The sequence below is a fragment of the Pavona decussata genome, unplaced genomic scaffold (genome assembly GCF_977016875.1).
Source record: "Pavona decussata unplaced genomic scaffold, jaPavDecu1.1 SCAFFOLD_87, whole genome shotgun sequence".
Taxonomy (NCBI): domain Eukaryota; kingdom Metazoa; phylum Cnidaria; class Anthozoa; order Scleractinia; family Agariciidae; genus Pavona; species Pavona decussata.
Window position 1 is genome coordinate 5,595,759 of NW_028145504.1, and position 26,443 is coordinate 5,622,201.

General features: G+C 39.0%; 2 protein-coding genes and 1 long non-coding RNA gene across 3 annotated transcripts; 1 reads left to right on the top strand and 2 right to left on the bottom strand.

Moving 5' to 3' along the window:
- Positions 1-1,003: 1,003 nt before the first annotated feature.
- On the bottom strand, positions 1,004-12,021 carry LOC146475005 (uncharacterized). The gene is made up of 3 exons (XM_085116771.1): positions 11,479-12,021; positions 7,976-8,375; positions 1,004-2,153 (listed from the first exon to the last, which is right to left on the bottom strand). Exons 1-3 carry the CDS (start codon positions 11,931-11,933, stop codon positions 1,929-1,931), a joined length of 1,080 nt encoding a protein of 359 aa, XP_084972897.1. The 5' UTR covers positions 11,934-12,021; the 3' UTR covers positions 1,004-1,928.
- On the bottom strand, positions 3,325-4,269 carry LOC146475006 (uncharacterized). Its single transcript, XR_014866122.1, has 2 exons — positions 4,050-4,269; positions 3,325-4,014 (listed from the first exon to the last, which is right to left on the bottom strand). It is a non-coding gene; the product is annotated as an uncharacterized LOC146475006 (long non-coding RNA).
- A 3,716-nt stretch (positions 12,022-15,737) lies between the features above and the next one.
- On the top strand, positions 15,738-24,274 carry LOC146475007 (uncharacterized). The gene is made up of 4 exons (XM_085116791.1): positions 15,738-16,151; positions 20,935-21,122; positions 22,557-22,802; positions 23,551-24,274. The coding sequence occupies exons 1-4, from the start codon at positions 15,971-15,973 to the stop codon at positions 23,578-23,580; spliced, it is 645 nt and encodes a 214-aa protein (XP_084972917.1). The 5' UTR covers positions 15,738-15,970; the 3' UTR covers positions 23,581-24,274.
- Positions 24,275-26,443: the final 2,169 nt, after the last annotated feature.

The window sequence follows — 26,443 nt, forward strand, 5'->3', positions numbered from 1 at the left end:
CCACGTGGCCACGGAGCGGCAAGGTGCGAAAAAACTTCGTCTTGTCGTTGGCATATTTTTCTTCCACGACCCTTGCGAATTCCAAAACCTCATCCTCGGTCCCGGTTGTATGCGCACCAATATTTGAAATAATTTTCCCGATCCTCGTTGGCGCTCATTTTAAATTTAAATCACTCGGTGACATGAATATTAATGAAAGTCCGAGCAACGGAATCCGCCATCTTGGATTTTCAGAGGTCTCATGCGGTCATGTTCTGAGCCCGCAGTATGTACTAATACAACCTAGCATCTAAATTATCCAAGATGGCGGATGTTGACGGAGAGTCTGTGACAGTTTTGCTACAAATAAACCTCGCCATTCGCACCAATTTTTTTTTCGAGCTTTATTTTATTGCACAATACATAAAAGTAGGATAAAGCAAAGGGCCCTGGTCGCCAATGTGGCGACTAACTTTCGAATCTTGGTCGCCAACACGGAAAACTTAGGCGCATTGGCGACTGTATCAGGCGCAATTTCGTGCCCTGATTAGATCTGCTTGCACCACGAGTGATTTTAAACAGAAACTTAAGACATTTTTATTCAGTAGGGCATTTTCTTAGTACAATTAGTTTATCTGATTAGCCTTTTAGCTTTATATAGTTTTCTGTAAATTACCTTTCTTATAGCCATTGTAAATATTGCAGTTTTCGTCTTTTTATTCCATAGTAATTGTAATGTTAACAGGTTCTTATTTTTTTTTCTTTTGAATTTTATTGTAATGTCTGTAATGCGCATTTGATTATTTTTATAGAAAATGTGCAATATAAATATTAAATATTATTATTATTATTATTATTATCATCATTATCATCATCATCATCATCATCATCATCATCATCATCATCATCATCATAACGTCATGCTCAGAAGGTTTCACAGGGGTTTCCCTTGCGAACAGCGGTTAACTCTATCCAGTCGATTAATCGCTATCCAGCGATTAAAAATGTACTCCAACCAATACCTAAACCCCTATATCAAATTAAAGCTTATAGAGCTGACTATCAAACCATACCAAGAATTTTGAAATAAAATAAAATGTCGAATTTTTCAGGACCTCTAATTGCGAGCGTCCGAATCACCTTTTTAAAGCTACAAGTCAAGGTGAATTTTGTTTTTTGCAAATTTAATTTGCTCCTCAGTTTCCGGACCCAAAGCGCTAAAAAAACGTGTCTGCGTTTTGTCATATTCAATCGCAGTGAAAAGTTATAGAGCATTTTCGAAATAGGATGAAAAAAATGTGGAGTATTCATACAAAAATGGCTCTTGGACAAAAAATATTTCGAAAGAAAACATTCGCAGACACGTTTTTGTTGTTTATACGTTAAACTAGCTACTGTCCAAATTTGAAGGCAAACGAACAAATTCCTTTTGAGTTTTAGCTCTTTGAAGTGGCTCCTCAAGTGAAAAAAAATTATTCGAGAAAACAGCGCTAAAAATTCGGCAATTCATTTTATTTCAAAATTCTTGGTTTAGTTGGATAGCCAGCTCTATGAGCTTCAATTTGATATAAGGGTTCAGGTATCTACAGTTTAAACCGGACGCGCTACATCGCTTGGACGCGAGACACCTATGAAGACACCTCTCAAGGTACCGGGTAACCTTAAAAAGTCAATTTCTCCACATGCCACAGTTTTCGAAGTACGAGACTAAGGAAAGGTTACCAATTATGCTTTTCAACTTTTAGAGCGATGTACTCGGCGAAGACAAGAGGGCCACGCTGCAATGTTGAGAGTGATTATTTCATTTATGGCTAGGGCAATTATCTGCGAACTGGACTCTTTCTGCTACCGTTGTTGGTAGAATGTGGATCACTGCAACAGTAGCTGAGTCAGCCTAGCAAAAGCCTCTCCTCCAGGCTCTTGCTGACAGAACACACTCCAAAGCTTGCTTACTGACGTAAAAGTGAATAACAAACACCAATGCCTACAGCCGCTGCTGCAAGACCATACTTGACCCACGAGTCCCAAGAGTTCCTCTTGTTAGCTGAATCACTGGATCTTTTCCACTGGGTGGAATCTCTTCGACCACCATCTTTCTCTTCCCTCTCCCAGAACTTTTCAAGCAGAATTCGTGTGTCAATTATATCGTTCTCGTCCTCTGCGTCAAAAGCCGCCTGCCAAGAAGACAAAGTGAAGTTTGATCTCAGTGAAAAATGTTTAAACATAAAGCTATGACATCACATCGAAGCCTTTTGCTGGTGGAGGACATTACAGTGTTCAAGGGTGAGTAGAAAATAGCACGACATTGGCATTCAATTTATGCAAAACTGGACAGCTTTACTTTAATCTTTAATTAGCATAATTTCCATTAGCAAAGCTAATCCGGCACTGGAGCGGCCAGCGGACGCACAATAGATTAAATTATACATGCAGAACATATACAAAAAATGTTGCAGCAAATAAAGTGACTGCGGACTCAACAGCGCACAGCATTGTCTTAATATAGTACCATATGCCTCTATATAATACAATAGTGAGTTTGCACATTTTCTATTTAACTCTAAACTCTGCCTCAACAGTTGTAACAGTTTTCACGCAACATAAAGCAGGTCGAAAACAAGGCAAGATCCTACAAGATCCTTATGCAGATCTTCAGAGATCCTTGAGGATTTTTCTAAGATTTTCAGCAGGGAAGAGGCAAGAAATTAAATGTTAAGAAAATGAGTTTTTCTTTTCTGGGTGGGGGAATATTTTTTCAGACCACTTAATAATGCGTGGTTCCTGACACTTGGCAATGATTCGTAAAAACTTCTGTCACAACAAAACTGCAAGACAAGCTTAGTTCCAAGAAAAATTGCCTAATGTAACAGTGCCTTGAACAACAGGGTTTTAGCCCACGATTAGTTCATCAGTGATTAGAAAATGTAATTCATGACAAGGCTCAATCTAGGGACACATTGTTACCAACGTATCATAAATAGATAGATAGATAGATAGATAGATAGATAGATAGATAGATAGATAGATAGATAGATAGATAGATAGATAGATAGATAGATAGATAGATAGATAGATAGATAGATAGATAGATAGATAGATAGATAGATAGATAGATAGATAGATAGATAGATAGATAGATAGATAGATGAAAATACGCTTAGCTTTTGTGAGACCAGCAAGCTAGGCTCACCAGCTAGTTTTCAGTTATTTCACACTAAATGATTAAGATAACTAACACAAATTTAAAAACATCAATGGCATACTAGGTAAAATTTAAATTTCCTAATACAAATTAATCATCATACGTAAAACAAAAATTACAATAAAGAAATAAATGGATACAAAAATCTACAATAATTCGTAGTGTGAAAAGCTCACTCAATAGTAGATCTGCCAGATCTAGTGTTCTGATACTGTTTTTAAAAGCCTTGTAAGTTTGAACTGTTCTGCTTGAGTCGGGCAATGAGTTCCAGAGTTTTGGTGCCGTAACCCTCCACGATTTAAGGCCATAAGTTGTAGTGCTGGCCTTTGGTTGCTTTAAAATGTCACTTCCTCTTAGATTGTATTTATTATTTCTAAGACCGATCAGTTCTTTTATGCTTTTTGGTGGATGTTCATTATTAATTGCATTGAAAACTGTGCAAACTATTTTTGCAAGGCGTTGATTCTCAAGTGATGGTAAACCTATTTTGTTGAGTAGTTCGGAGTAGGGCCTTTGTTTTTCGTTAAAGACAAAATGGAGGGCACGCTCATTAACTTTTCCTAGCTAAGCAATGGCACTTTTGTTGCTGAAATGCCATGTCTCTGAGCAGTAGTTAAAATGAGGAAAACAGAACAGAAACTGGATTAAAGGGGAAGTATCATGAAAATTTTATGTCATTTCAAAACCCAAAAATGTTTGTCTGAGAACTGAAACAAAAAATAATTGTCTAGTTACTTGGGCGGAGCGCCAAGTTATAAAATAGGATTTCTTCGTCTTCGCCAAAACGCAGTGATCTACTGCGCGTGCGCTACATATTGGCCGAGTCTGCGAGTCTGCATATATTCATCATAAGCCGCCATTACGGGACAAAAAACAAGGATGAAAATTAACAAAACGAATATCGTATTCTTAAAAGAAAACAGCTAGTATGTGTGTTGTCTGCTAACTCCTTCCATTGAACGAAACTAAGGGGCAACTTTCCTTTCAGGACGGATATTTTCCAAAAGTTCGACTTCAATTAACCTCAGACGCTCTTTTGGCTCTTCTCGATAAATCCCCATTCGGTGTCAAACGTACGAATCGATAAGATCAGGCCGTAAACACTGAATTTACATACAGCCGAGCAAAACATTTCATTTCTCTGGCCGCAATATGAAAAAGAAAACGTTCAATTAACTTTAAAGATTCAAGACCATTTCGTGGGTGAAAGGCTTAGCTTCGAAAAAAAATTTCATCCGGGGTCCAGTGTGAGCGATAAGATCTATTCACCAGAACAAATGTAAACACTGAAAGTTTGCTAATGCCTAGTGACAATCTACGCTTGACGAATTAATTTCTTTATTTACGTTCACTTGGATAAAACCAAAATGTGATCCCCACGGGAAAACAGGGAAAAAGGTGAACGCACGGGCACGCCAAATTGACACGCTAAACGTAGAATCTGGAAAAAAAATCTTTCCTTCGGAGTCGAGTGTTAGCGATAAGATCGATTCATTGGAACAAAGGTAAACGCCGAAAATTTGCATATTCATACCAACAACAACTGAGTACCGCAACGCTAAACGCATTTTTATTTTTACGTTGGATAAAGCCAAAATAGCAACTTTAGCACCCGGGCTTTAGCAAAACTGAAAGCCCCTTCCGATGTTACAAAACTTGGAAAGAAGCCGTCGTTTGGATGCAGAAAGGAATTGCCACGCTGAAAACACTGGGAAGAAATCGGTCACGAGCTTAGCCTGAGTATGAGAAAAGCCTGGTACTCAGGCTATCACGAGCTAGGCAACCAAAATCGTTCACGTGTATCAAGTTTCATCCGGCGACGCGGCATTCAGAAAGAAAATATTTTCGGCGGTTGTTGGAAGGAAAACTGGACTGTTTCTGCTTGTTATTCAATCGCCACGGGAGCTGCAGTGTCTTTCCACTTTACAAACCCAGCTTCTTTCATTTAAAGCCCTTTTAAATCCTGGAAACACTCTCTTTTGTGTCATGATATTTTGTCCATTGGCAATCACGCAAAACCACTAAAAGAATGAACGTACACTTCGACCTTTGCGTTGCCTTCCAGTGCGAGTGAAGTTTATTTTCTTTTTTGCGTGTTTAATAAACAAATAACTGTTGACATAATTTGAAATAGTTCATTCTTTGGTCACTCACAGAGCGCGTTGATTTTGTCATTAAAGTTCTGTCCTATTCCAGTGATCATGAAATAGATTCGTTGAGTTAACTTTCTGTAAATCGGATGTTCTGTGAGGTTTGCCTTATCCGCACGCGTCCTATATAACACGCATGTCTTTTCGCACGCGTGTCATCTTGCACGTTCTGTGTGACATTTTGCGATCGTGCGCTGTGAACAGTGAACAAGATGCCCCTCTAATGGCATTACACGGAATGCTTAATGTAGCCCCAATTATTCCCCATTGTATGTTTCGTAGATATTTAAAAAATATCCTCCCTTGGCCATTGAAATAATTGTCTGAATGGTTTTATTCAGATATATTGCGTGATACTTATCGTTGTGTTACTAGGAATCATACCAGAAATAACTATGCAATAACGTCATGACCCCGCTGAACTGGTCTGGCCTCCTCTAGCTCTAATCCTTCGCGTTGATCATTCGATCTGTTTTTTAAAGCGGATTTTCTTTGCTGTGAACTCTCCCAATTTCCGCCGTTTCAACTGTCGAGTACTACCTAGAAGTTATTATTTCGATTTACTGCTTGAAAAAGGTTGGTTTTCTCTCTGAAAACGGCAGATCCGGAGTCTTAAATTCAGACATGTGGCCGCCATTGAACGAAAACAACTTTTCCAAATGATGATTTGCTTTGACGTCACACAAGTAGAGATGAGTGGGTCCCCTCCCTCGTGATATACGCGCAGATAATGGAGTTTGATTGGGCCGCTTTTGTTCAAGACAATCAAAACAATAGATCCCTTCTGGGAGAGGGAAGAATTTAATCTAGTTTTAATGAATAAATCAAATGATAATTTGACGTCACACAGAAGTGATGAGTGGGTCCCCTCTCTCGTGATATGTGCCTGAAAAATAGATTTTGATTGGGCCGCTTCTGTTGAAGACAATCAGAACAAAATATCCTTACTAGGGGAGGACAGAGTTTAATGCATAAACAAGATGCCCCTCTAATGGCATTACACGGAATGCTTAATGTAGCCCCAATTATTCCCCATTGTATGTTTCGCAGATATTTAAAAAATATCCTCCCTTGGCCATTGAAATAATTGTCTGAATGGTTTTATCCAGATATATTGCGTGATACTTATCGTTGTGTTACTAGAAATCATACCAGAAATAACTATGCAATAACGTCATGACCCCGCTGAACTGGTCTGGCCTCCTCTAGCTCTAATCCTTCGCGTTGATCATTCGATCTGTTTTTTAAAGCGGATTTTCTTTGCTGTGAACTCTCCCAATTTCCGCCGTTTTAACTGTCGAGTACTACCTAGAAGTTATTATTTCGATTTACTGCTTGAAAAAGGTTGGTTTTCTCTCTGAAAACGGCAGATCCGGAGTCTTAAATTCAGACATGTGGCCGCCATTGAACGAAAACAACTTTTCCAAATGATGATTTGCTTTGACGTCACACAAGTAGAGATGGGTGGGTCCCCTCCCTCGTGATATACGCGCAGATAATGGAGTTTGATTGGGCCGCTTTAGTTCAAGACAATCAAAACAATAGATCCCTTCTGGGAGAGGGAAGAATTTAATCTAGTTTTAATGAATAAATCAAATGATGATTTGACGTCACACAGAAGTGATGAGTGGGTCCCCTCTCTCGTGATATGTGCCTGAAAAATAGATTTTGATTGGGCCGCTTCTGTTAAAGACAATCAGAACAATATATCCTTACTAGGGGAGGACAGAGTTTAATGCATAAATTAATGTGCACATTTATGACACCGATGAAGAAAAAGATACCCGACCGAAACCTAGACACGTCATGCCCTGCGGGCATTCCGTGTAATTAATGTGCACATTTGCGACACCGATGAAAAAAAAGATACCCGACCGAAACCTAGACACGTCATGCCCTGCGGGCATTCCGTGTAAAAAGCTGGAACATCTCTCATAGCAAGCCCAGAAAAAAAGGGTATCAGGGTGGAAAGGTATTCGCACAAATACCCCTCTGTCGCCAAAATTCATCATTACCACTGGAACCGCAAATACTCCTTTGTCGCCAAAATCCATCATTATCTTAGATGCACCTCATGGTTACAAAATCCGACGTGTTTAGTATTAAAGAGAGTAATGTTTTATTTTGTTTGCGTGACATTTTCGGTCGAACTACACTGATCACGTTTATCGCAAATATGATGTCTAAGACTCTCAGCGAATCTTTTATCGTTCACCTGTCACCAAAGACTGAACTATTAAACGTGCATGCTCAGAAACTCCTAATGCAACGGCGCCCAAGTAAACGCTCCCACAGCGTCTTGCTTTGTTATAAATTATCACCCCAGTGTAATAAAACTGTCGATTAGTGCCCCTGGCCAGAGAAAGAGTAGGTCGGAATGGATTAAAACTTAAAAAATATTAGGCTAATGTTTTACAAGTTTTCGCATTTTTGTTTCAAAACTGTGCTAAAACAGAGTACGAGTTGTTTCTGTCAAGAATTGGGTTGATTTTTCTACTCTCGTTGTTCTAGAATTATTTTGTAGCAAAGCGAAGGTCTTATTTCACCTTTTTGAACAAAAGAGGTCAAAAACCTCATGATACTTCCCCTTTAAGTGGTGACAGCCACCATTAGCAATGTAAAAGGAATAAAGTGAAGCACCTACCCAGCCTCCTTTCTTCTCAATCCACTCTGCTGTACTTTCCTGAATAAACTTAAAGCTATAATCAGCTAACAGCTCAAGTTGTGTATCATCCAGCTCACCCATCATGGCTACTTCACGAGCAAAATGACACAGGAGCGCCACCTTGGACCAGCCAACAATCTGATGGTCAAATGTCAGGTGTCTAGCCGCCACGCAGAATTTTTCATATGACAGATTTCCTGCTTGAATAATCTTCAGGGGTTTATCCAACAAGTGAGGCACCCTTTCCATGATTTCTTGGCTAATTTTCTCCAGTCTGGCAGCAACGCGACCCTCTGGAGACAACACGGGTGAAGGGGTGTAGTCATAATCAGGCTCAAATTGTGGAATATTCAGGTCATTTGGCCTCTTCAAGAATTCCCTGTTGAAGTCGACAAGAAAAATAATGCCATGATTCTCTGACAATATATGCATCTGCTCCGCACAAATTAAGTATTTTCCAAGATAATTTGGATGTCAGCACATTTAAAGAAAAGGTTCACAATGTGTTCATGTGTCCACCATAAATATTAACTAAGGATCTAGTAAACAGTGAAACTCTTTGATGCAGAAATTCTGAAAGTGGTTACAGCCTGGGGAGGGGGAGGGGTATTTGAAACGTTGCATCTTGTGTAAGCCCATGCTAAAGTTGTTTGTTGTCTCAAAATGCAAAGTTTTAAAATCCATCTTTTGAGAGATTAAGATGCCAAACTGTGGTGACAGAAGGAGTGAATGATTGAGACATCAGTGAGAACTCGATGGTACACAGTGCTGTCAAACAGGGCCAGTAGCCGGCCAAAACAGCTGGCTTCGGCCGGCTACTTTCGTCTCACTTTAGTGTTAATTTTAGTAAGAAACTTAAAATAAGAAAAAGATCCAACCAAAATAATTGTGAGACATCCGCCTCAAATGCCTGAGTCGAAATAAAGGCGGATTTCAGGAGTTTTAAACGTGTTTACCTTTTCCACGCGCGATGGAAATTGATCAAAGGGGTCATGGAACGGCTTAGACATTTTCAGAGAGCAGGAGCCAGCAAGAAACCGGCTTAAAATAATGAAAAGATCCCGCAAAATAATTGTAAAACATCCGGCTCAAACATCTGGGTCTAAGTAAAGGCACATTTCAGGAGTTTTAAACATGTTAACCTTTCGGTGGAAGTATAAAAAGTTGAAGCAGATCAAGGTGATCGAAGGGTCGTGGAACGCCTGGGACATTTTCACAGGACTAGATCCCAGGCTTTCGCATGTCAGAAGAGAGTGCATATGAATCTGATATGAACAACTTACTTTAACTTCAGTATTGTTAAGCCCTGTCTACACGAGCAATTTTTATATGGCAATTTTTATTTGCCCGTGTAGATGATGAGAAATGACCAATTTTTGTGACAACTGCATTTGCTGAAAAGCTGGCGTGTTAGTTTTTATGTGGCAAATAAAAATTGCCACATAAAAAAATTGTTCGTGTAGACGAGATGCCACATAAAATTTGACAATTTTTTCAATGTCTGGCCTGTCTTTTGACTTTTGCCATCTTGCTTTTTGCCTTTTCATGGTCATCTCCGCCGTGCAAAATTATTACTGACGCAAATTAACAACAACTCCTTGTCGAGCCATCTACACGGGCAAACAAAAATTGCCACATACAGTTGCCACATAAAAATTGCTCGTGTAGATGGGGCTTTAGCAATTATTGTACACCAGGTCGCCAAAGGGCAAAGTCAAAAGGACAACATGAACTTAAAACATTGAATGTATTTTTTTGAATCAATTTGAAGATTAATCATTTAACTCTTTTCCAAAAGCCAGTGATTGAGATTTTGAGGAAAAGAACGCTTGTAATAAACATAGAATATGGTTAATAAAGTCTTAATTTTGATTGTTCTCAAGGCCCAAATGCTGTCTGGAAAATGCTGAAAAAAGCATTTCAAAGCATCTAAATTTCAAAATTTTCTGGGGGGCCATGCCCCTTGACCCCCCTAGGAAGCTTGCGCCTTCGGCACTCGAAAAGTAGGCTGCCACCGACTTTCCCAGTGGGGACGTCTACTTCAAAACTTATTGACAGTACTGAGTACGCCTATAAACTTTAACTGTAACAGGTAAAATCATCCCACATACTGCTTTCCACTGGATTTTCGTTGAGAAAAGAGATTCATATTGAGGGGCTGCAAAAAAGAGTGCCTGCAAATTCTTGTCAAAGGAACCCCTCACAGTTCTACACAACTGCATTTCGTCCATTTGAAACCTATATATATAAGGTCACTGCAGCTTCAAAGTATGTAAAAATTTCCGTGGCAAACTAGCTTGACATAATGAATTTCACAATTGCGTAATGAATTTCATTGTTCTAGTTAACACAGCTGTGTTGCATGGGAGTCTAAGCAGTGAAAATTTAGCGGCACAACCCGTAAAAACATAACATCCAATCAATTTGCACGAAGCCAGCTGTACAGTCTTCTGACTTTTGCCATCTTGCTTTTTGCCTTTTCATGGTCATCTCCGCTGTGCAAAATTATTACTGGCGCAAATTAACAACAACTCCTTGTCGAGCCATCTACACGGGCAAACAAAAATTGCCACATACAGTTGCCACATAAAAATTGCTCGTGTAGATGGGGCTTTAGCAATTATTGTACACCAGGTCGCCAAAGGGCAAAGTCAAAAGGACAACATGAACTTAAAACATTGAATGTATTTTTTTGAATCAATTTGAAGATTAATCATTTAACTCTTTTCCAAAAGCCAGTGATTGAGATTTTGAGGAAAAGAACGCTTGTAATAAACATAGAATATGGTTAATAAAGTCTTAATTTTGATTGTTCTCAAGGCCCAAATACTGTCTGGAAAATGCTGAAAAAAGCATTTCAAAGCATCTAAATTTCAAAATTTTCTGGGGGGCCATGCCCCTTGACCCCCCTAGGAAGCTTGCGCCTTCGGCACTCGAAAAGTAGGCTGCCACCGACTTTCCCAGTGGGGACGTCTACTTCAAAACTTATTGACAGTACTGAGTACGCCTATAAACTTTAACTGTAACAGGTAAAATCATCCCACATACTGCTTTTCACTGGATTTTCGTTGAGAAAAGAGATTCATATTGAGGGGCTGCAAAAAAGAGTGCCTGCAAATTCTTGTCAAAGGAACCCCTCACAGTTCTACACAACTGCATTTCGTCCATTTGAAACCTATATATATAAGGTCACTGCAGCTTCAAAGTATGTAAAAAATTTCCGTAGCAAACTAGCTTGACATAATGAATTTCACAATTTCGTAATGAATTTCGTTGTTCTAGTTAACACAGCTGTGTTGCATGGGAGTCTAAGCAGCGAAAATTTAGCGACACAACCCGTAAAAACATAACATCCAATCAATTTGCACGAAGCCAGCTGTACAGAATTTGGGCAACTGTGCCTTCCCGCTTCGAACAGCTGGCACCTACTACAAAATGTTTGTAATTATTAAAGATAAGTTGTCACGAGGAAGACTACTTACTCTTCTTTCTGTTTGGATCTGTGTTTGAGGGTCTTTTGGTCGAAGCTTTCAATGTCTCTCTTCAAGTTCAGTGATAACTTTCGTCGCAGCCTTGCCATTCTTAGAAATTTTTGGCGTTTGTGTTCGTACGAACCAGCATCGCTAGAGCTCTTCGACAATCTACACATTGTTTGTTCCAAACGTGCCGGCCTATTCTCCGAATGGACAAGATTTCTAGCGGTCAACTTATCCGCAGGCAACGAACTTAAGAAGTCTAAAATCACAATCCGTGTTTCTTCACGAATCCTATCTCGTGAATCCCAGCGAGTCAAACTTGCTGTGCCTAATTCGGCACGATTAGAACTTCCGTCCAAATGTAGCGTGTCTGTAGACCCTTCCATGTCAGTATCTGTGTCTGTAGTTACTTCAGGAGTCCCTTGGGCAATGTAGGTGTCTTCTACTGGATCGCAATCCATGCTTTATAAATTTTAGCTAAACGTTGTATTGTGCATGGACTTGTGTGTTCATGTATCCCTACTAATTCACCAACTTTAACTTCCAACCCAGTCCCCCTCTTTTAGCGCGCAGGCGCGGGGTCGTAGGATGCGGAAGTGCGTCATTGGTGGACTTTCCGGGTGAAACAATTCCGGAATATTCAAAATGACAACATCCTACGGGAAACTCCCCAGCATTTGAACCATTGAAAATTGGCTTGTGCAATTTCCCGCCTTCCAAACGTCTACCCTTACCAGCTTCAATCAATCAATTGCTTTTCATGATTGTCTGGTTTTGCCACTGTAAAGAGATTCTCGAGCGGTGCCGGGGGTGCCGACGTTTCAGGCGTAAGGCCTTCGTCCACTGGCCTTCGTCAGAGCGAATCAAGGCGTTGTGGGTTAGGCAGAGCGACTGGTTGTTAGGCACTGTGGTCGAGTGGTTAGGACGTCAGACTTGCAATCCAGAGGTCCCGGGTCCCCCTCTGACCGCTATCTGGAGTTGTTTGTCATTAGCCCCGAGTTTCGACCGAGTTCAACTTCTCCACCACGCATGTGGGATTCTCAAACCCCATTTACACTACAGAAAAAATCGGCAAGGAAAGGATGAACGTTTACACACCTCATGAAACCGGCAACGCGCCGGTTTCCCCCACGGTTTCCATCCTTACCTCGCCTATTTTTCCAAAACAGGACAACAACTTCTGAACGTGGTCCCAAAACCGAAAAATAAATTGGCAAGGCATGACAGGCTTTCACTGTTTACGCTGCACATTTTACCCTTGCCTTGCCGAAAATGAAAATTACCTTTGCCAATTCAGTTTATCCTTGCCTTGCCGATTTTTTCTGTAGTGTAAATGGGCCGGTTTCAGTGAACCATCAGTGAAATATTTCTTTCTTCCTGTTTGTTTCATTATCTCTGAAAAACCCCTTTCCGGGAGAGGATTATGATTAAGTATATTATGTTTGCCTTTTCTTACAACGTCGAGAAGTTGCTCGCGAAATCGGTCGCCTGGTCTCCTACTTGTCTCACCACCGACATAAAGTGCACTTTATACAATATAAATTAATATCTTATTGTCGATGTCGTGAATCAAAGGGAGAGTTTTGCATATAATAATTTAATTGCTTCCTTGACAGGAAAGTTACGTCTGTTTTTATCGCGTTTTAATTGAAATTAGAGAAAGTTGTGAAAAGATTTTGCTTGTTTCGGGTTCTGATTCATGAACTTCTCAAAACGATGCTTCTGACTGCTTTGTTATGTTCATGAAAGGTAACTGAGTTATGAATGGAATTCTCTTCTTTTTCTCCTGTGTCGTTTACAGTGCTCCTGTGACTGTCAGTCAATTTGTTGAGCGCGGTGTCGGCCTCGTATTGGATTGCCACATGAATTGGCGAGTCATGCGGATTAGTCGAAGTCTTAGAAATAGATAGAATACCGTGGGACGAAATTTTTTTATGTGGGAAGAATGAGAAGATGGATATAATAAATAGCTGTGCGAATCTGTAGGTTTGTAGTGCACACTGGTATGATATAAAATTAACTAGAAAACACACTTAATCACAGTCTGGTAAAAAATGGCCATGGACACTGGTAAAAGTAAGCTTAGCTGGCAACATGGACCTAAACGTACTCCTCCTCCTCTCCCCCACCCCCCCCCCCCCCCGCCTCCGTGGCTTGTGAGCAGATTCGTTATGACGGCATTACGCTACAAAGCTGTACAAGGGCGGAAATGTAATTATTTCGACCAAAATATGTAATTTTGCCATAAACAATTAACCGGCTGGTCACTATTTTAAAATGCACACCTGTTTTCAGACTTTCGGATAAAATGGAACTTGAAATCTATACCCATTTTCAGACTAAAACTTCCTGAGGCAAAGCAACCATGTCCATCTAGCTTGGTTTGGCACATACCTGATAGTTTACACAATGGAGAAACCCCTCCCTCCCCTACCCTCCCCTCTCCTCCCCTTCCCCTGCTGTAACTGGAACTGACAAATATTTCCACTCTCAATTGCTACAACTTCTGGTTTTTCTCGGAATGCGGTGTTTTTGTAAGAACACTGGGGCGGCAAAACCGGATGTTGTTGCGGTTATACACTTACTTCAAATATTAGTACTCGGCCGAAGTCACTTCCGTGTTCCGAGTGATTATTGAAATTAAACATCAGTGCAATTAACTTGCATTACAGCTATCGTTTACCCTGGCTTTGTTCTTGGGCAAGTTTGTTCAGCTTCGACATTCTTCGCTGTTATTAATCCTTACCGCAATTTGCATGAATGATCATTAATTTCTCCACCCATCTTTTCTCCTTTTCCGCTTTGGGATAAATCATTTATCCTTTTGTTTCTGTTTTCTGATATTGAACTGACCCAGTTTCTGTGCAGATTAAAATTTGTTAGTTTTAAGCCCAATATTTGCTAGATTAAATGGCTCACAGTCAGCTGACTTGCGAGACAATATATCAAAAATAAGTAATTGCGTTAATCCACGTGTTCCGTTTGAGCATGCCGCCTGTAGACTTGTCAGTACTATTTCCGTTACTTCACGTGAAGCAAAAGAAATAGGAGATATTTATTCGCCCCCTCCATTTGTAAGGTATATGGGTATGTGCTGCTGTGAAAAGTATGGTTTTTAAGCAGTTTAGTCTGGGAAAGGATATAGAAATTAGAGAGGTTTGGTCAAGACCAGATTATAATTTTCCAGGAAACTGATCAATTGCTTGAAGAATTTAGTCTAGACAAGGTTTTCCAGCTTTTCCCAGAAACTGACACAAAAATGTGTTTTAGTTGTTGTACACGCAGAAGATTTTGCCAGTTTCTGTTGGACTGTGGTAGTGACCGAGTTTCGGGACAATAACGAGTCTAGGATAGTCTGGGGTAGGGATTTTTGGTCTTTAGTCTATAGCGTATTGTTGCACTGATGCAGCTGAACTTGATCTGGTTTAGGGTAAGGGTTTCAGAGTCCCAGCTGGGACAGACCCCCACCCAATTTTATTCAGAGAAACCCCCACCCCCGCGATATTCGCCTGTTTTAAAAATTTACCGAGGGTACTCCATGAAATGCAGTCATACCATTTGTGACTGCAAGATATTTTTGGCGATTTAATATATCAGTATCTTTTAACGCAACGCACCAAAAAGGTTAAGAAGACCACAGGAGACATACTAAAATGCAACTTGATGTGGGTTTTGCAGTTTTGCGTTCATGTTCTCTTTCATTATCCCTTCTGGAGGCTGGTCTAGCTTAGTCTGCAGCAGGCTGAATAGCCATTACGCGCTTACTGGCTCCGTCCAAGAGAAAATGCTCTTGCTCCCCTAGGATTATACTGCAATTAATCGAATTCTAGATCATTAGAAAGTAAAACTGTGTGCAAAAGAGCGGGCATGAAGTGACATAATCACTTCTAATAGCGTCCACCAACAATTCCTAACAATAACATCGTTGACTCAGCGAGTTTGAAATCTCACTAGCATTCATTCTGCACTAGTTGATCATGAGTTAGTTTATCATTGTCAATAAATAGTGAGGGGAAAACCTTGGCAATGCAGCTGTGTGCGGGTGGCCAGAGAAATGGTAAATAAAAAAATTAAATGAATAAATAAAAACAGAGTTAATACGGAGAGCTACTATTACTCTAACAAACCCAAAACACTGGTGGAGAAGGACATGAAAGAGTCCATACTATAAAAGAGAAGCCCCAAACTGCAAACTTTCTGTTTCTGTTCCTCCTCGAACGTCACTTCTCTTTCTCCGACCGTTGGGGCCTGGGTTCATTTGGACGTGACAAAGCGTGTTTCCTGACCTCTTTCAGAAATGACGACATCTACTGGCTAAATTAAAGTGGACAGACTTCTCAGAACTCCATTCTTGGATTTGCCTTCCGGGATATATACATTACCTCTCGCATCGGTAGAGGTGCTTATCTTCGAATTGCGGAACGGAGCACATACGTGGTAGTTGACCAAGCACATTTGAGCTGATTTCGTGCGTACGTATATAGTGAACGTGTACGCGATGGCAGAGGGAATGCCTTATTACAAGCCACACAAATCACCAGTGGAGAACAGCGATGAGAGCTTAGAGGATATTGAGAAACAAGCATCGTTGCTCTTCGAGGAGTTCTTAAGACTCGCACCCGTACCTTCAGCTGGGTTTAAGCGGCATGCAAACTTTGAACAGTCGGACTATTTTGGAGGTAAGCTTCAGGGGAATGAATTCATTGAGAGTTTGCAATGATTTAGTCTGATTAAAAAAAATCAAAGTGGCCCATATATAAAGTGCTAGGCGTTTGTCTTTGATAACTGGCGTCCATTAAAAAATCTAAGGGGTCTTCGAATATTGGTGAAGGATTTTCCGTTTTGAAACGAACCACCTCAAAGACACTCAAAGTTAAATTTTTTCCAGGAGTAGTGGCTGTTTGCTCCGTAGTATTGTGCGGCAGAAAAAAACATTTTCTAGATGCACTAAAATGAGTATAGTTACTTGATCTGAAGTATAAAATTTCCGGCTACGGTAGCCGCCATCTTGGCAAATATTGCTTTTGAAACGTTCTAACCTTCCAAGTTTTGGTAGCTTCCTGTTTCATCTGGCCGGCCAATCACAATCACAGGCTCAAAAACTGATTTGAAATTAGGGAGAGGGAAGGGAAGGTGGGGGGGGGGGGGGGGGAAGGGGGTTGCACTTCCAAAGCCACTGGCAGATGGCAGATGATTTCAGACACAGCAACTTAAATGGGTGTCTGTGTGTGGACAAATGGACAGCTTATATATCAAAGCTAATTAGGCATGTTAACAAGGAAATGAATTCAATTGAATTGATTAAAGAAATGAACATGATGCAATTAAAGAAGGAAGTCTAATTCTGCAGAGGCTTTGCATGATTCCCTCATTAATGCTAGGCTTTAAATTCTTTAAAATCTAGAAAGATTTAAGAAACCCTAATTGCAGCCAATTGTCATGGCGGTATGAACAGTATCGAAAATGCATTCTTTGAAATTAACACATGTAGATGGCAAATTGTTGTATACACTCATGACTTTCAAGAAAGCCCTGTTCTTTAACATTGGAAACCCAGTAAATGGTATGAGGCTTAGGCCCCATCCACACAAATGCATTTTCATTTGAAAACAGCATATTTTTCATGAATTTTAGCCTATCGTCCACACTAAAATGATGCCCAAAATGCCATTGAAAATAGATACTTTCGGAAACAGTTGCAAAGAAACGCACCATTTTGAAAACACTTCATTTCTAGTGTGGACAGGTGATAACGGAGGCTTTTGAAAACATGCCATTGGTTCCAGTCCAAATCTGAGCATCTATCCAAGATGGCGGATGGTCTTGTGATTTTAAGACTGGTGCAAAATCCAGGTCCCAGTCATTTTATCATTTTAGAGCATTTTAGTGTGGATAGGTGAAACGGTACAAAGACGCTTGTGTGGATGAAAATATATTTTGATTCATTTTTGGCGAGATGAAAACAGACACTTTTGAAAAGACATTAGTGTGGATGGGGCCTTGTGTAAGCATATTTTCTCAGATTTTATAATTATTATTTTTATTACAAAATGTTCTCTTCAGTTGTTATTTTTTAAACTGTAAGGAAATAGAAAGCATTTTGACTGTGTTTTGATAGAATTGATACCAAATACTTGCCCATATTTGGGTGAACTCAAAACAGATAACAAAGCACCCTTAAAGGAAACCTCCACTCTCGAAACATGTTAACCTTACATTATTGAAAATACAATTTTCTTTGAAATTTCATTGGAAATCATGGAAATAATATTTCATTGTCAGAAAAAACGTAATTTGATTATCGGCTATTTTCGCTTTTAAATTTCCCGCGCGCCGCCATCTTGGATTTCATGACGTAATAAGGTTGCTCAATTGTTTCACACAAAAGAACTTCTGCTGAATAACAATAGCGGCAACCATTACACGTCATCAAATTCAAAATGGCTGCCTCCAGGAAATTTAAAAGCGAAAGTTGTCGATAATCATATCTAATTTCTAACACACTTGAATGTCATTTCTACGTTTTAGGCAAATATTTGGAATTTAGACACTATTTCCAATGCTTACCCGTCAATTTGTTGTGAGAGTGGAGGTTCCCTTTAATAAGAGTCTCACTTTGTGAAAACGCAATAGTAAAAATTACGTGTATAATACATGTAATTTTTGTGAGGGGTTTTACACTGACAACATTTAATTTTTGTTACCTCAAAGCATCTTCTTCATGGTTGTCAGTGTCCTTAATTTTCAAGTTGCCTTGACAATGGGATTTATATAATTATGAGTGATCTCAATAATTATTTTACTTCTCAGCCATTTGAATCCTCACTCTGAACATAGCATTTGTATTTTCTCTGGTTGAAAGTCACAAGACAAACACATACTGGCCTGTTAATTGTTCAGATAGTGGCCATTGTTTTTGTAAATGCTCAAGCTTGATACATCTAATTAGTCACTGTTGTTTCACATGTTCTTTTTCCAGCCAGTCAGAGATGGAGAAAATCTTAGCATGGATTAGTTCCGCTTCCATGTGATCACACTCCTTTTTGGTGTAAATTTATAAACATGTCACTCATCTGTACTGACAAGCACCTTTAACTTTAAGTGTCTTATTTTACCATGAAGGTCTACTCGCTGATAAATTGTTTATTTAAAAGGTAGAATTTTGAGTAGAGATTATTTTTATATATTGTTCAAACACTTTGACCAAAGTTCACGAAGTTTTATCTCTGTGTAGTAACAAACGAGGTGACATACTGTCAGTACATTTACAAGCATGAACAGGTTTATGTTGGTTTTCCAAACAAAAATATGCTTGTCTCAGTGCCAACAGTTGAAGTATGAGAAAGCATATTTAAACTGAGCATGATTGTTAATAACTCTTGTCTTGGTTTAAATTTGAGTTTTTAAAATGCAACAATCGAGAAAGACTGAACTAATTGTTGCCAAGCTTCTGAATGTGAGGTTTTACTTTGGCTTCCAAGAATGTTTGGATATTATCAACATTGTTAGGAAAGGTGTGTTGTCTAAACAAAACTGCTCTTATCATTGTAATATTAACAAGTTATTGCTTTTGGCTTTCCTGGGTTTTCAAATTGTAAGAAAATATATAATCACATCACTGATCACAAGTTTAATTTGTTGAACAACAGTTTATGAACCAACACAGAGATTAAATTCGCTTTTTGTTGACAAACGATCATAGCAAAGCTGGGTCACTGTGGTTACATAATCTCAAGTCGAAGTTTAACTTTCCATTGTTGAGCTAAAACATTTTCAGTTGGTAACTTACTATTTGTGTTTTGGTCCACTGATCTACAACTTTTAGATAAGAATAATTCTTATTTAAAAGTTGTATATCAGTGAACTAAAACTTAACAACATCAACATTGTAGAAACTTGGCTCTTTTCTGATTGAGAATTGACCCACATATACACAGTATAATTTAAGTGTGTTGATTTTTACAAAGTACAATTTATTATGAGTCATGTTGTTCATGTGCTTAAGTACAGGAATGTTGATTTTCAGTGACAAAAATAAGGTTGGTTGGGAATTTGTAGCCACAATAGTTGAGAAACTGGAACCAGCTTGGGCTTGTTTGAAAACTGTGCTTAGTGGAAATCATAAGATCCTTGAATCAAAATTGCTTTTAAAGTAGGTCTAATTTGCTGCACAGATCGATTAATAGGGAGCTTAAGCACAGACATTCGTGAGCCACGGATGGCAACCGGAAGTCAATTTTTTCCCTTTTTGGAGCATTTTGACGCTATCGCGTTTGTAAATAAATGTCAGGCCACAGATGTCCAACAAGAGCTTTTCCAATCCGTTGTGAAGAGCAAAAACGCCAAAAAAGGAAACATTCAACTTCTGGTTGCCATCCATGGCTCACAAACCTCTGTGCTTAAGTTGTCTATTAATTTTACTTGGAAACATAGGTAAAGTTGCACTTTAGGAGTTAGGAGGCTCACACAACCATAGCTTAACCTGGTTTCTGCAGCGTAAAGTACCGTAACTACAAGTACCGGTATTACAACACCCTACTGGATGGGATGCTTCTCCATCTCCGCAGCGTTACCCCTTGCAGATTTTTGCCTGTGCCCATTTATAGACCACAGTAATGGGCACACGGAGGAATTATTACTTAGGGTAACAATTATTGTTTCTTGTCAAAGAAATAACACTAACGTTGTAGAGACCAACTTGACCTCAGACTTCATGTACCAACCTGCAATCTTCCAACTGAAAGTGTGATCAAATAATTATCTGATCAATGCAATTTTATAACCATACTTATGCATGTGACTGTAAGAAACATAGAACTGTGTTTTGTATGTGACAGGATTTTTGTATTTCCTTGATCAAATGTTGATGTTGTTCTCGTATGAAAATCGAAAAAAAAACTGTTATCAACTTTTCTCCCCCCTATTTGAGATGATCATGGTGTCAAATTTCACTTCCAGTTGGCTACAATACCACATAAGACTGGGGATAGTAGGACTGAAAATTGACACTAGCAATTTTTATACGCAATTTTTATACAGGGAAGAAAATTTGATGAGGATTTTTTTTATTTTCATACCAGAACAACATGGAGATTTGATTAAGCAAATTAATTCTGTCATACTGGCTACACTCTAAATTCAAAGAATTATCATTTACCAGATGAATCTCCTCAAATATTTAAAACACTGATCAATAACAAAAGTGGACCCAGTGGTTGGTTGATCCTTTCTATTTGAGTTCAAACAGATAACAAAAGAAATTATTGACACTAAGCTTCACTGATTTAGATTTAGGAAAAAGCGATAGGCCACCTGATTATTTGGATTTAAGCAAAATCATCATCAAAAAATAAGATAACAAACAGTTTTGTGCTAGAATAGTGTTAATTTGGATTTCTCAGCCGAATGTGTGATTAACATATTAATTAATTTTCTGACCAAGTCCTTCATTTTTTTTTCCAGTTGCTGAATCATGTGAAGCAGATGAAGATGACATGGTTCCCGACAGTGAAATTATTACCAAGGGTGCAGCCCCGCCACCTTTGCCTGGAGAACCACAGCAGTCTTCAGACCCTGCAATACAAAGACTTGCCCTTCAGATGCAAAAGGCAGGAGATGCCCTCTATAAGCAATATGAAGGACGGGTAGAGGTTAGTTATCACATGTATATATTTATTTCATAAGGATGCCACTTTTGTGTATTTGGTAAAGACAATGAGAATGATTTATTTTTGTCCACCTGAATGATATTGCTTTGATTTCACAAGGCATGTTGTAAAACATGGTTGCCATTATTGTGAAGATGGGTGGGCATGCTTTCACAAGGCATGAAGCTGCACAACATAGTGGTGGCATTAGTATCCAGTACCTACGGCAGCCAGCTATGCAGGGGAGAATTTCCATCAGATTATTATGTGCATTTTGAAATGGTCAGAGAAATACAGGTTTCTTAAGGATGTTGCTGCAGTTACCCATGGTTTATAACTTTGGTATTGGAAAAGCAGATCTTGCAAGCATAACTGGAATGCAAAAATAATTTATAATAATAAGGAGTAACCGCACATTTTTTTGAAATAACTAAACTTCAGTTTGGAAAAACAAGGCTATGAATTATCATGTATTTTAAGGTTTTTAGAAAAATTGTGTGGTTACTCCAAATTTTTGCTGTGTAACTGTTGTCTAACTCAGATATGTCATTTTCTGGAAAAAATTAATGTCGGTTGAGATTGTTAAAAGCAGCTGGGGAAAGGCGTGTTTACAGACAGTCAATTTGCCTGCAGGTGCCCAGTCCAAGTTTGGTTGAGACTAATTTACAAACAACGTACTCGTCATTGGATTCTTGCTTTTCCACCAGTGCAAAAGCTTTCCAAAATATACATGTATATATAGCAGCAAGGAAAACTGTAATTGCTAAAGAACATTACTTTGTAAAAAGAATTCAGCTTACTTTCCGAAAATGAACATGATTCAAACAGTTGAACTCTCCAACAGTATTTAAAAAAGTTGGGCCAGCAATGTCAAAGTGCTTCTCATCAATGCACACATATGGCTGGGGTGACATAGTCCCTTAATGACAGAAATGATTAACGCTGCAGACTAAACAAGAAAGTGATCTCCTATGGTAACTTGCTTTTGTTGGTATGGGATCTGTTTTGATGGTTTTAAACCTTGATCATTGGTGTCTAACTTTGGTTTCAATTGAAAAATCACCTCTAGGTGTTCAATTGATCAACAGCCATTAATTTGTTATAAAATATACAGAATTTAGACTGCCAAGAGATTTGCAACCAAATATTATGTCCAAGTTAATGAATGAAGTTGACTTAGTAATACTCTTTGTAACTATTTCTTATGCAGAGCAAGGTAGTGTAAATGAAAGATTTGATGCTGTGGTTGACCATTCCTATGAAATATTGAGTAGTACTTTCCTTTAGAAAGTACTAGTCTAGTTTGTCAGAGATGATATTTGAGATGGCTCTGACGTTTCAGTTTGTGCGTGTAACCATTCAATCTGAAATGGTGATTTTTCTGAAGTCTTTACCGCCTCAACTGACCTGAAATGCTTTTTTGTTTTTGTTTTGCAGAGTACTCAGAATCACTTAGTCTCATTTGTTTTGAGCAATGCTGCCAATCTGACGTATGAGAGGCTGAGCAAGGAAATTGATAATATGGTTGGGAGAGACAGAAACTGGTCAAATTTTGTTTTGGCATATTCTGTTGGTAGGAGAGTTGTCATGGAAACATCAAAAGCTTGCAGTACAGTGTCAGAGTACTTTTCACGCTATGTCAGTCAGTCATACAGCCCTACCATACAACAGGCTGGAGGAATGGTAGGGAAACCTCACTTTGTAATTTAAGGGGGTTGAAGTTTGCTTTCGTGGTTCTTTCTCTCATTTCTCTGATCCCAAAAAACTGAGCTATATATTATGTGTACTGGTAGTTTCTGAAGAAATTACAGGCTTTTATGGATGGAGGAACATTTCTTATTTCAGTTAAAAACAAAAATCCAGCCTTAGTTTTGTTGGTATTCTTTTCCTTATTATTATCATTGACTTGTTATCAGGAAAACCCAAATACAAACATGGGTGTCCCAAAATGCGTTGCAATTCAAGATGGCCAACAGATTGCCATAAAGGTCAATTACAGCATTACATGTACATGTCGATCACATGGGCTGGGTGACAAGTGGTTTAGTTTAATGAAACTTGGGGCAGTTGGCTCCCACATTAAATAAATAAATACACAATTATATCAGAACTGATGTTCCTTTTTGCTCACACCTCTGCGAAGAAGCAAAAAGAAATCATCTGGAACTATTCTGTGTATTCCAAAGGATTTTCTCAAATGCTGTTTGGGATCACTTGGGTAAAGGCAGCTTACTGAGGATACGGTACAGGAAAGAAAGCGATTAAGAAGATCCTTTGGAAGTTAGGGAAAGACTTCAGAAAACATCCACTTGTCTTGAGGTGCTTGACAGCTGTCTTTCAGGGCATATTATTTTGCAAGTCCCCTTTCCTGGTGCCACTAAAGACTTTTGCATGTAGGTTTATTAACATGGGTTTCTTTGTTTTTGTTCAGGCACCATTTGTGAATTCAAGAGGTCGTTAACAATGAGTTTCATAGAGGAGTTACGTTGGTGGAGATCGTGCAAGTCATCCATGTAAATGAAAAAAGACAGTACTCCATTAGTTCAGCTCAGCAAGGCTGGGTGTGTTTAAAAAAATTATTTAAACAAAAAATATACCATGTATATTTTGCCAATCGTTCCCTAATATTACAGGAGTGGTGAATGGTCATTAAAAAATTTGCATCTCACAAAATTTTAAATATTAAATTTGCTGATCTTGTTGTCTCGATATTCTTGTGCAAAGCCATCTTGGCATCTTTTGGAAAGTCGCAGGCTTGCAGAAAAAATGCTCATCTCGTCGTTTCACAAAGCTTCACCGTTGCTGTTTACCACTCCTCATCCCCAGGAAAGGAATTTATAATGATGGTGATGATGATGATGATGATGATGATGATGATGATGATGATGATGATATTTTACTAGTGTGTATTGTTACCTTAAATGTTTACTTGCAAGTGAGTAATTCAAATACATGTTAGCTGGTCATGGCATAGTTTTATACATTTGTCAAATAGCTGAACATTTGATAACTTGTTTTAATACATTCGTGTATGCTCCAAGAGCTTCGTAAATTATTAATCCTTTGATCGATCACTGTGCTTGTGCTCTATGTGAGTACCAACCTTTTGTAGTGTTTGAAAGCTTTAAATTAAACAGCCAGTTAGTAATCTTGTACAGCAGGACAGCAGAGTGTTGTTGTGTGACAAACATGAACCCTGATTACCTACACAATTTGACATGCACAATTTTAAACTTAAGGACGGTGCCTACTAATACCGAAGTATTTTAGGCGGTTTATGACTATGCGGGAAAAACAGATCTTAGCAAGGCCTCTTGGAATCCAAAAAGGAAATTTGGGGTAGCCACGCATTTTTCAGAGATAATTAAGCAATAATATCTCTAAAAAGCGCCAAAATATAAAGTAATGTATGGGATTTTTCCCTAAACTGAAGCTTAACTATCTCTGAAAAATGCATGGTTACCCCTAATTTTCTTTTGAGATACCAAAAGCACTTGCTAAGTTCTGCTTTCTCTGTATAGTTTTAAACCGCGCAAAATTATCCCTGTATTAGTAGCCACCACCCATATGAAACCCGAGTATCTCGAGATGCGCAGAACGTATGCGCAGTAATAATAGTAGGCACCGTCCTTAAAGCTGTTGTCCGCTGATCTTTTACGACACAAAAATAACGAGTGGTGGACACATTGGTCTAGAATCGTGTATATTCAGCTGTCGTGCTGGTTACACGAGGACCAAGTCTTCCTAGTACAAGGCATCGGGCATCAGAATTGCTTATGCATTTTTCTGTTAAAATGATTAGCATTATAAGAGGAAATTCGGCCAGTTCTCCTATTCCTGGACACCTTTCTGTACGATTGTGATGCATTTGTAGCCTGTAAGCTGGCGGGATTGTCCAGGCAGTTGTTGCAATATTTTAGCGTTGGAGAATCCCCAATCAGCGACAAAACTGCGGAGAAAATTGGTAGGATTCAGATTTAGACGAAAAAAATGTGGGGCTGGTTTCTTTTGTAATGTTTCTTGTTGTTGACATCTTTGAGGTTTGTTAATTAAGCTGGTTGGTTAAGTAGATGACGTGTGCCTTTTCTAATAAAAATATTGACAGATGTAGCCTTTGAATGTGGTGTTAATTCGTCCGGAAAATGTATTATCCCATAATTATTGCAATGACTCAAACAAGTTCTGTAGGGAGTTTTCCTTCATTATAGGAGAGATAGTTGACTGGGAGACAACAAAATGAAGTTCTGTTGCATAGCCCTGGTACATTGTAGCCTTGAACAATCACTCTTTTCTCAGGGCATAGCAGGGTTGCAGGGATGGCGCAGTGGTGAAAGCACTCGCCTCCCACCAATGTGGTGGCCCGGGTTCGATTGCCGGACTCGGTGTCATATGTGGCTTGAGTTTGTTGTTGGTACCCGTCCTTGCTCCGAGAGGTTTTTCTCCGGGTACTCCGGTTTTCCCCTCTCCTCAAAAACCAACATTTCCAAATTCCAACTCGAACAGGAATTGGCATTATGCGCTAAACAAATTTAATTTACTTTTTTTGTTTGCTCAACTAAGGGTGCGTTTATTACAAAATTGACTGCCCTTGCAGTTAAGTTAAAGCGACCACAAATGTCAAGCCTTCGTGGTCGAATTTTTCAGGAGCTGGTCGCCTACGAGATTTCAGATCACAGGGAGGTCTAAATTTTGAGTTATCAACATGTTGTAGTTTCATACAAAAGTCCCAAACTGTCGGATAGCTCTTTAGAAGGTCGCATAACAATTTTAAAATTAGTAACATTATATTGAAAAATTATTTCCAATTCAGGTCCATTACCGAACTAATAACAGTTTATCTCATAAAAAGATTAAGTTATGGGTAAGTTTCAAGGTACACCTGTAGCAGCAAACCGTTTACAAAGCAACTATTCTGAGTATGCATTCATGACAGCGAAGAGCGAAGCCTGTGTGCCCCCTACTCCAAACAAAATCGGAGAAGGGACTTTTCACGGGAGAGTGGGCGGCCCTGCACAGGTTACGAAGAGCGGAACAGGTTGAAGTATTTCGCTTAAGTATTTTTTCACTTCAAGCATGTTACCTTGTTGCAAATGTGCAGAGTTACAGTAACCAGGGTTGTACGGCTACTGAAACAGTTCAATTTGCGTTCGTGGTGAGATAGGCCTTATCACGGTTTTCGACGCCATTTTGACGAGTAGGCAAACAGGCTTGAAATTACAGTGCTTGTATGGAAATCCGATGTCAAATAATTTTCATAAAACATTGCCTTTGACAAATTCATGAATTGGAAACTTTTTGCACTAGAAAAAGGATTTTAAGAAAAA

Bases quoted from the DNA above. Each gene is read 5' to 3' on its own strand.
- LOC146475005 (XM_085116771.1), bottom strand. From the start codon at position 11,933: ATGGATTGCGATCCAGTAGAAGACACCTACATTGCCCAAGGGACTCCT. The intron at 8,376-11,478 runs GTAAGTAGTCTT...CGACTTCAACAG, and splicing joins AGATCCAAACAGAAAGAAGA to GGAATTCTTGAAGAGGCCAA. The intron at 2,154-7,975 runs GTAGGTGCTTCA...TCTTCTTGGCAG, and splicing joins TTGAGAAGAAAGGAGGCTGG to GCGGCTTTTGACGCAGAGGA.
- LOC146475007 (XM_085116791.1), top strand. From the start codon at position 15,971: ATGGCAGAGGGAATGCCTTATTACAAGCCACACAAATCACCAGTGGAG. The intron at 16,152-20,934 runs GTAAGCTTCAGG...TTTTTTTTCCAG, and splicing joins ACAGTCGGACTATTTTGGAG to TTGCTGAATCATGTGAAGCA. The intron at 22,803-23,550 runs GTAGGGAAACCT...GTTTTTGTTCAG, and splicing joins TACAACAGGCTGGAGGAATG to GCACCATTTGTGAATTCAAG.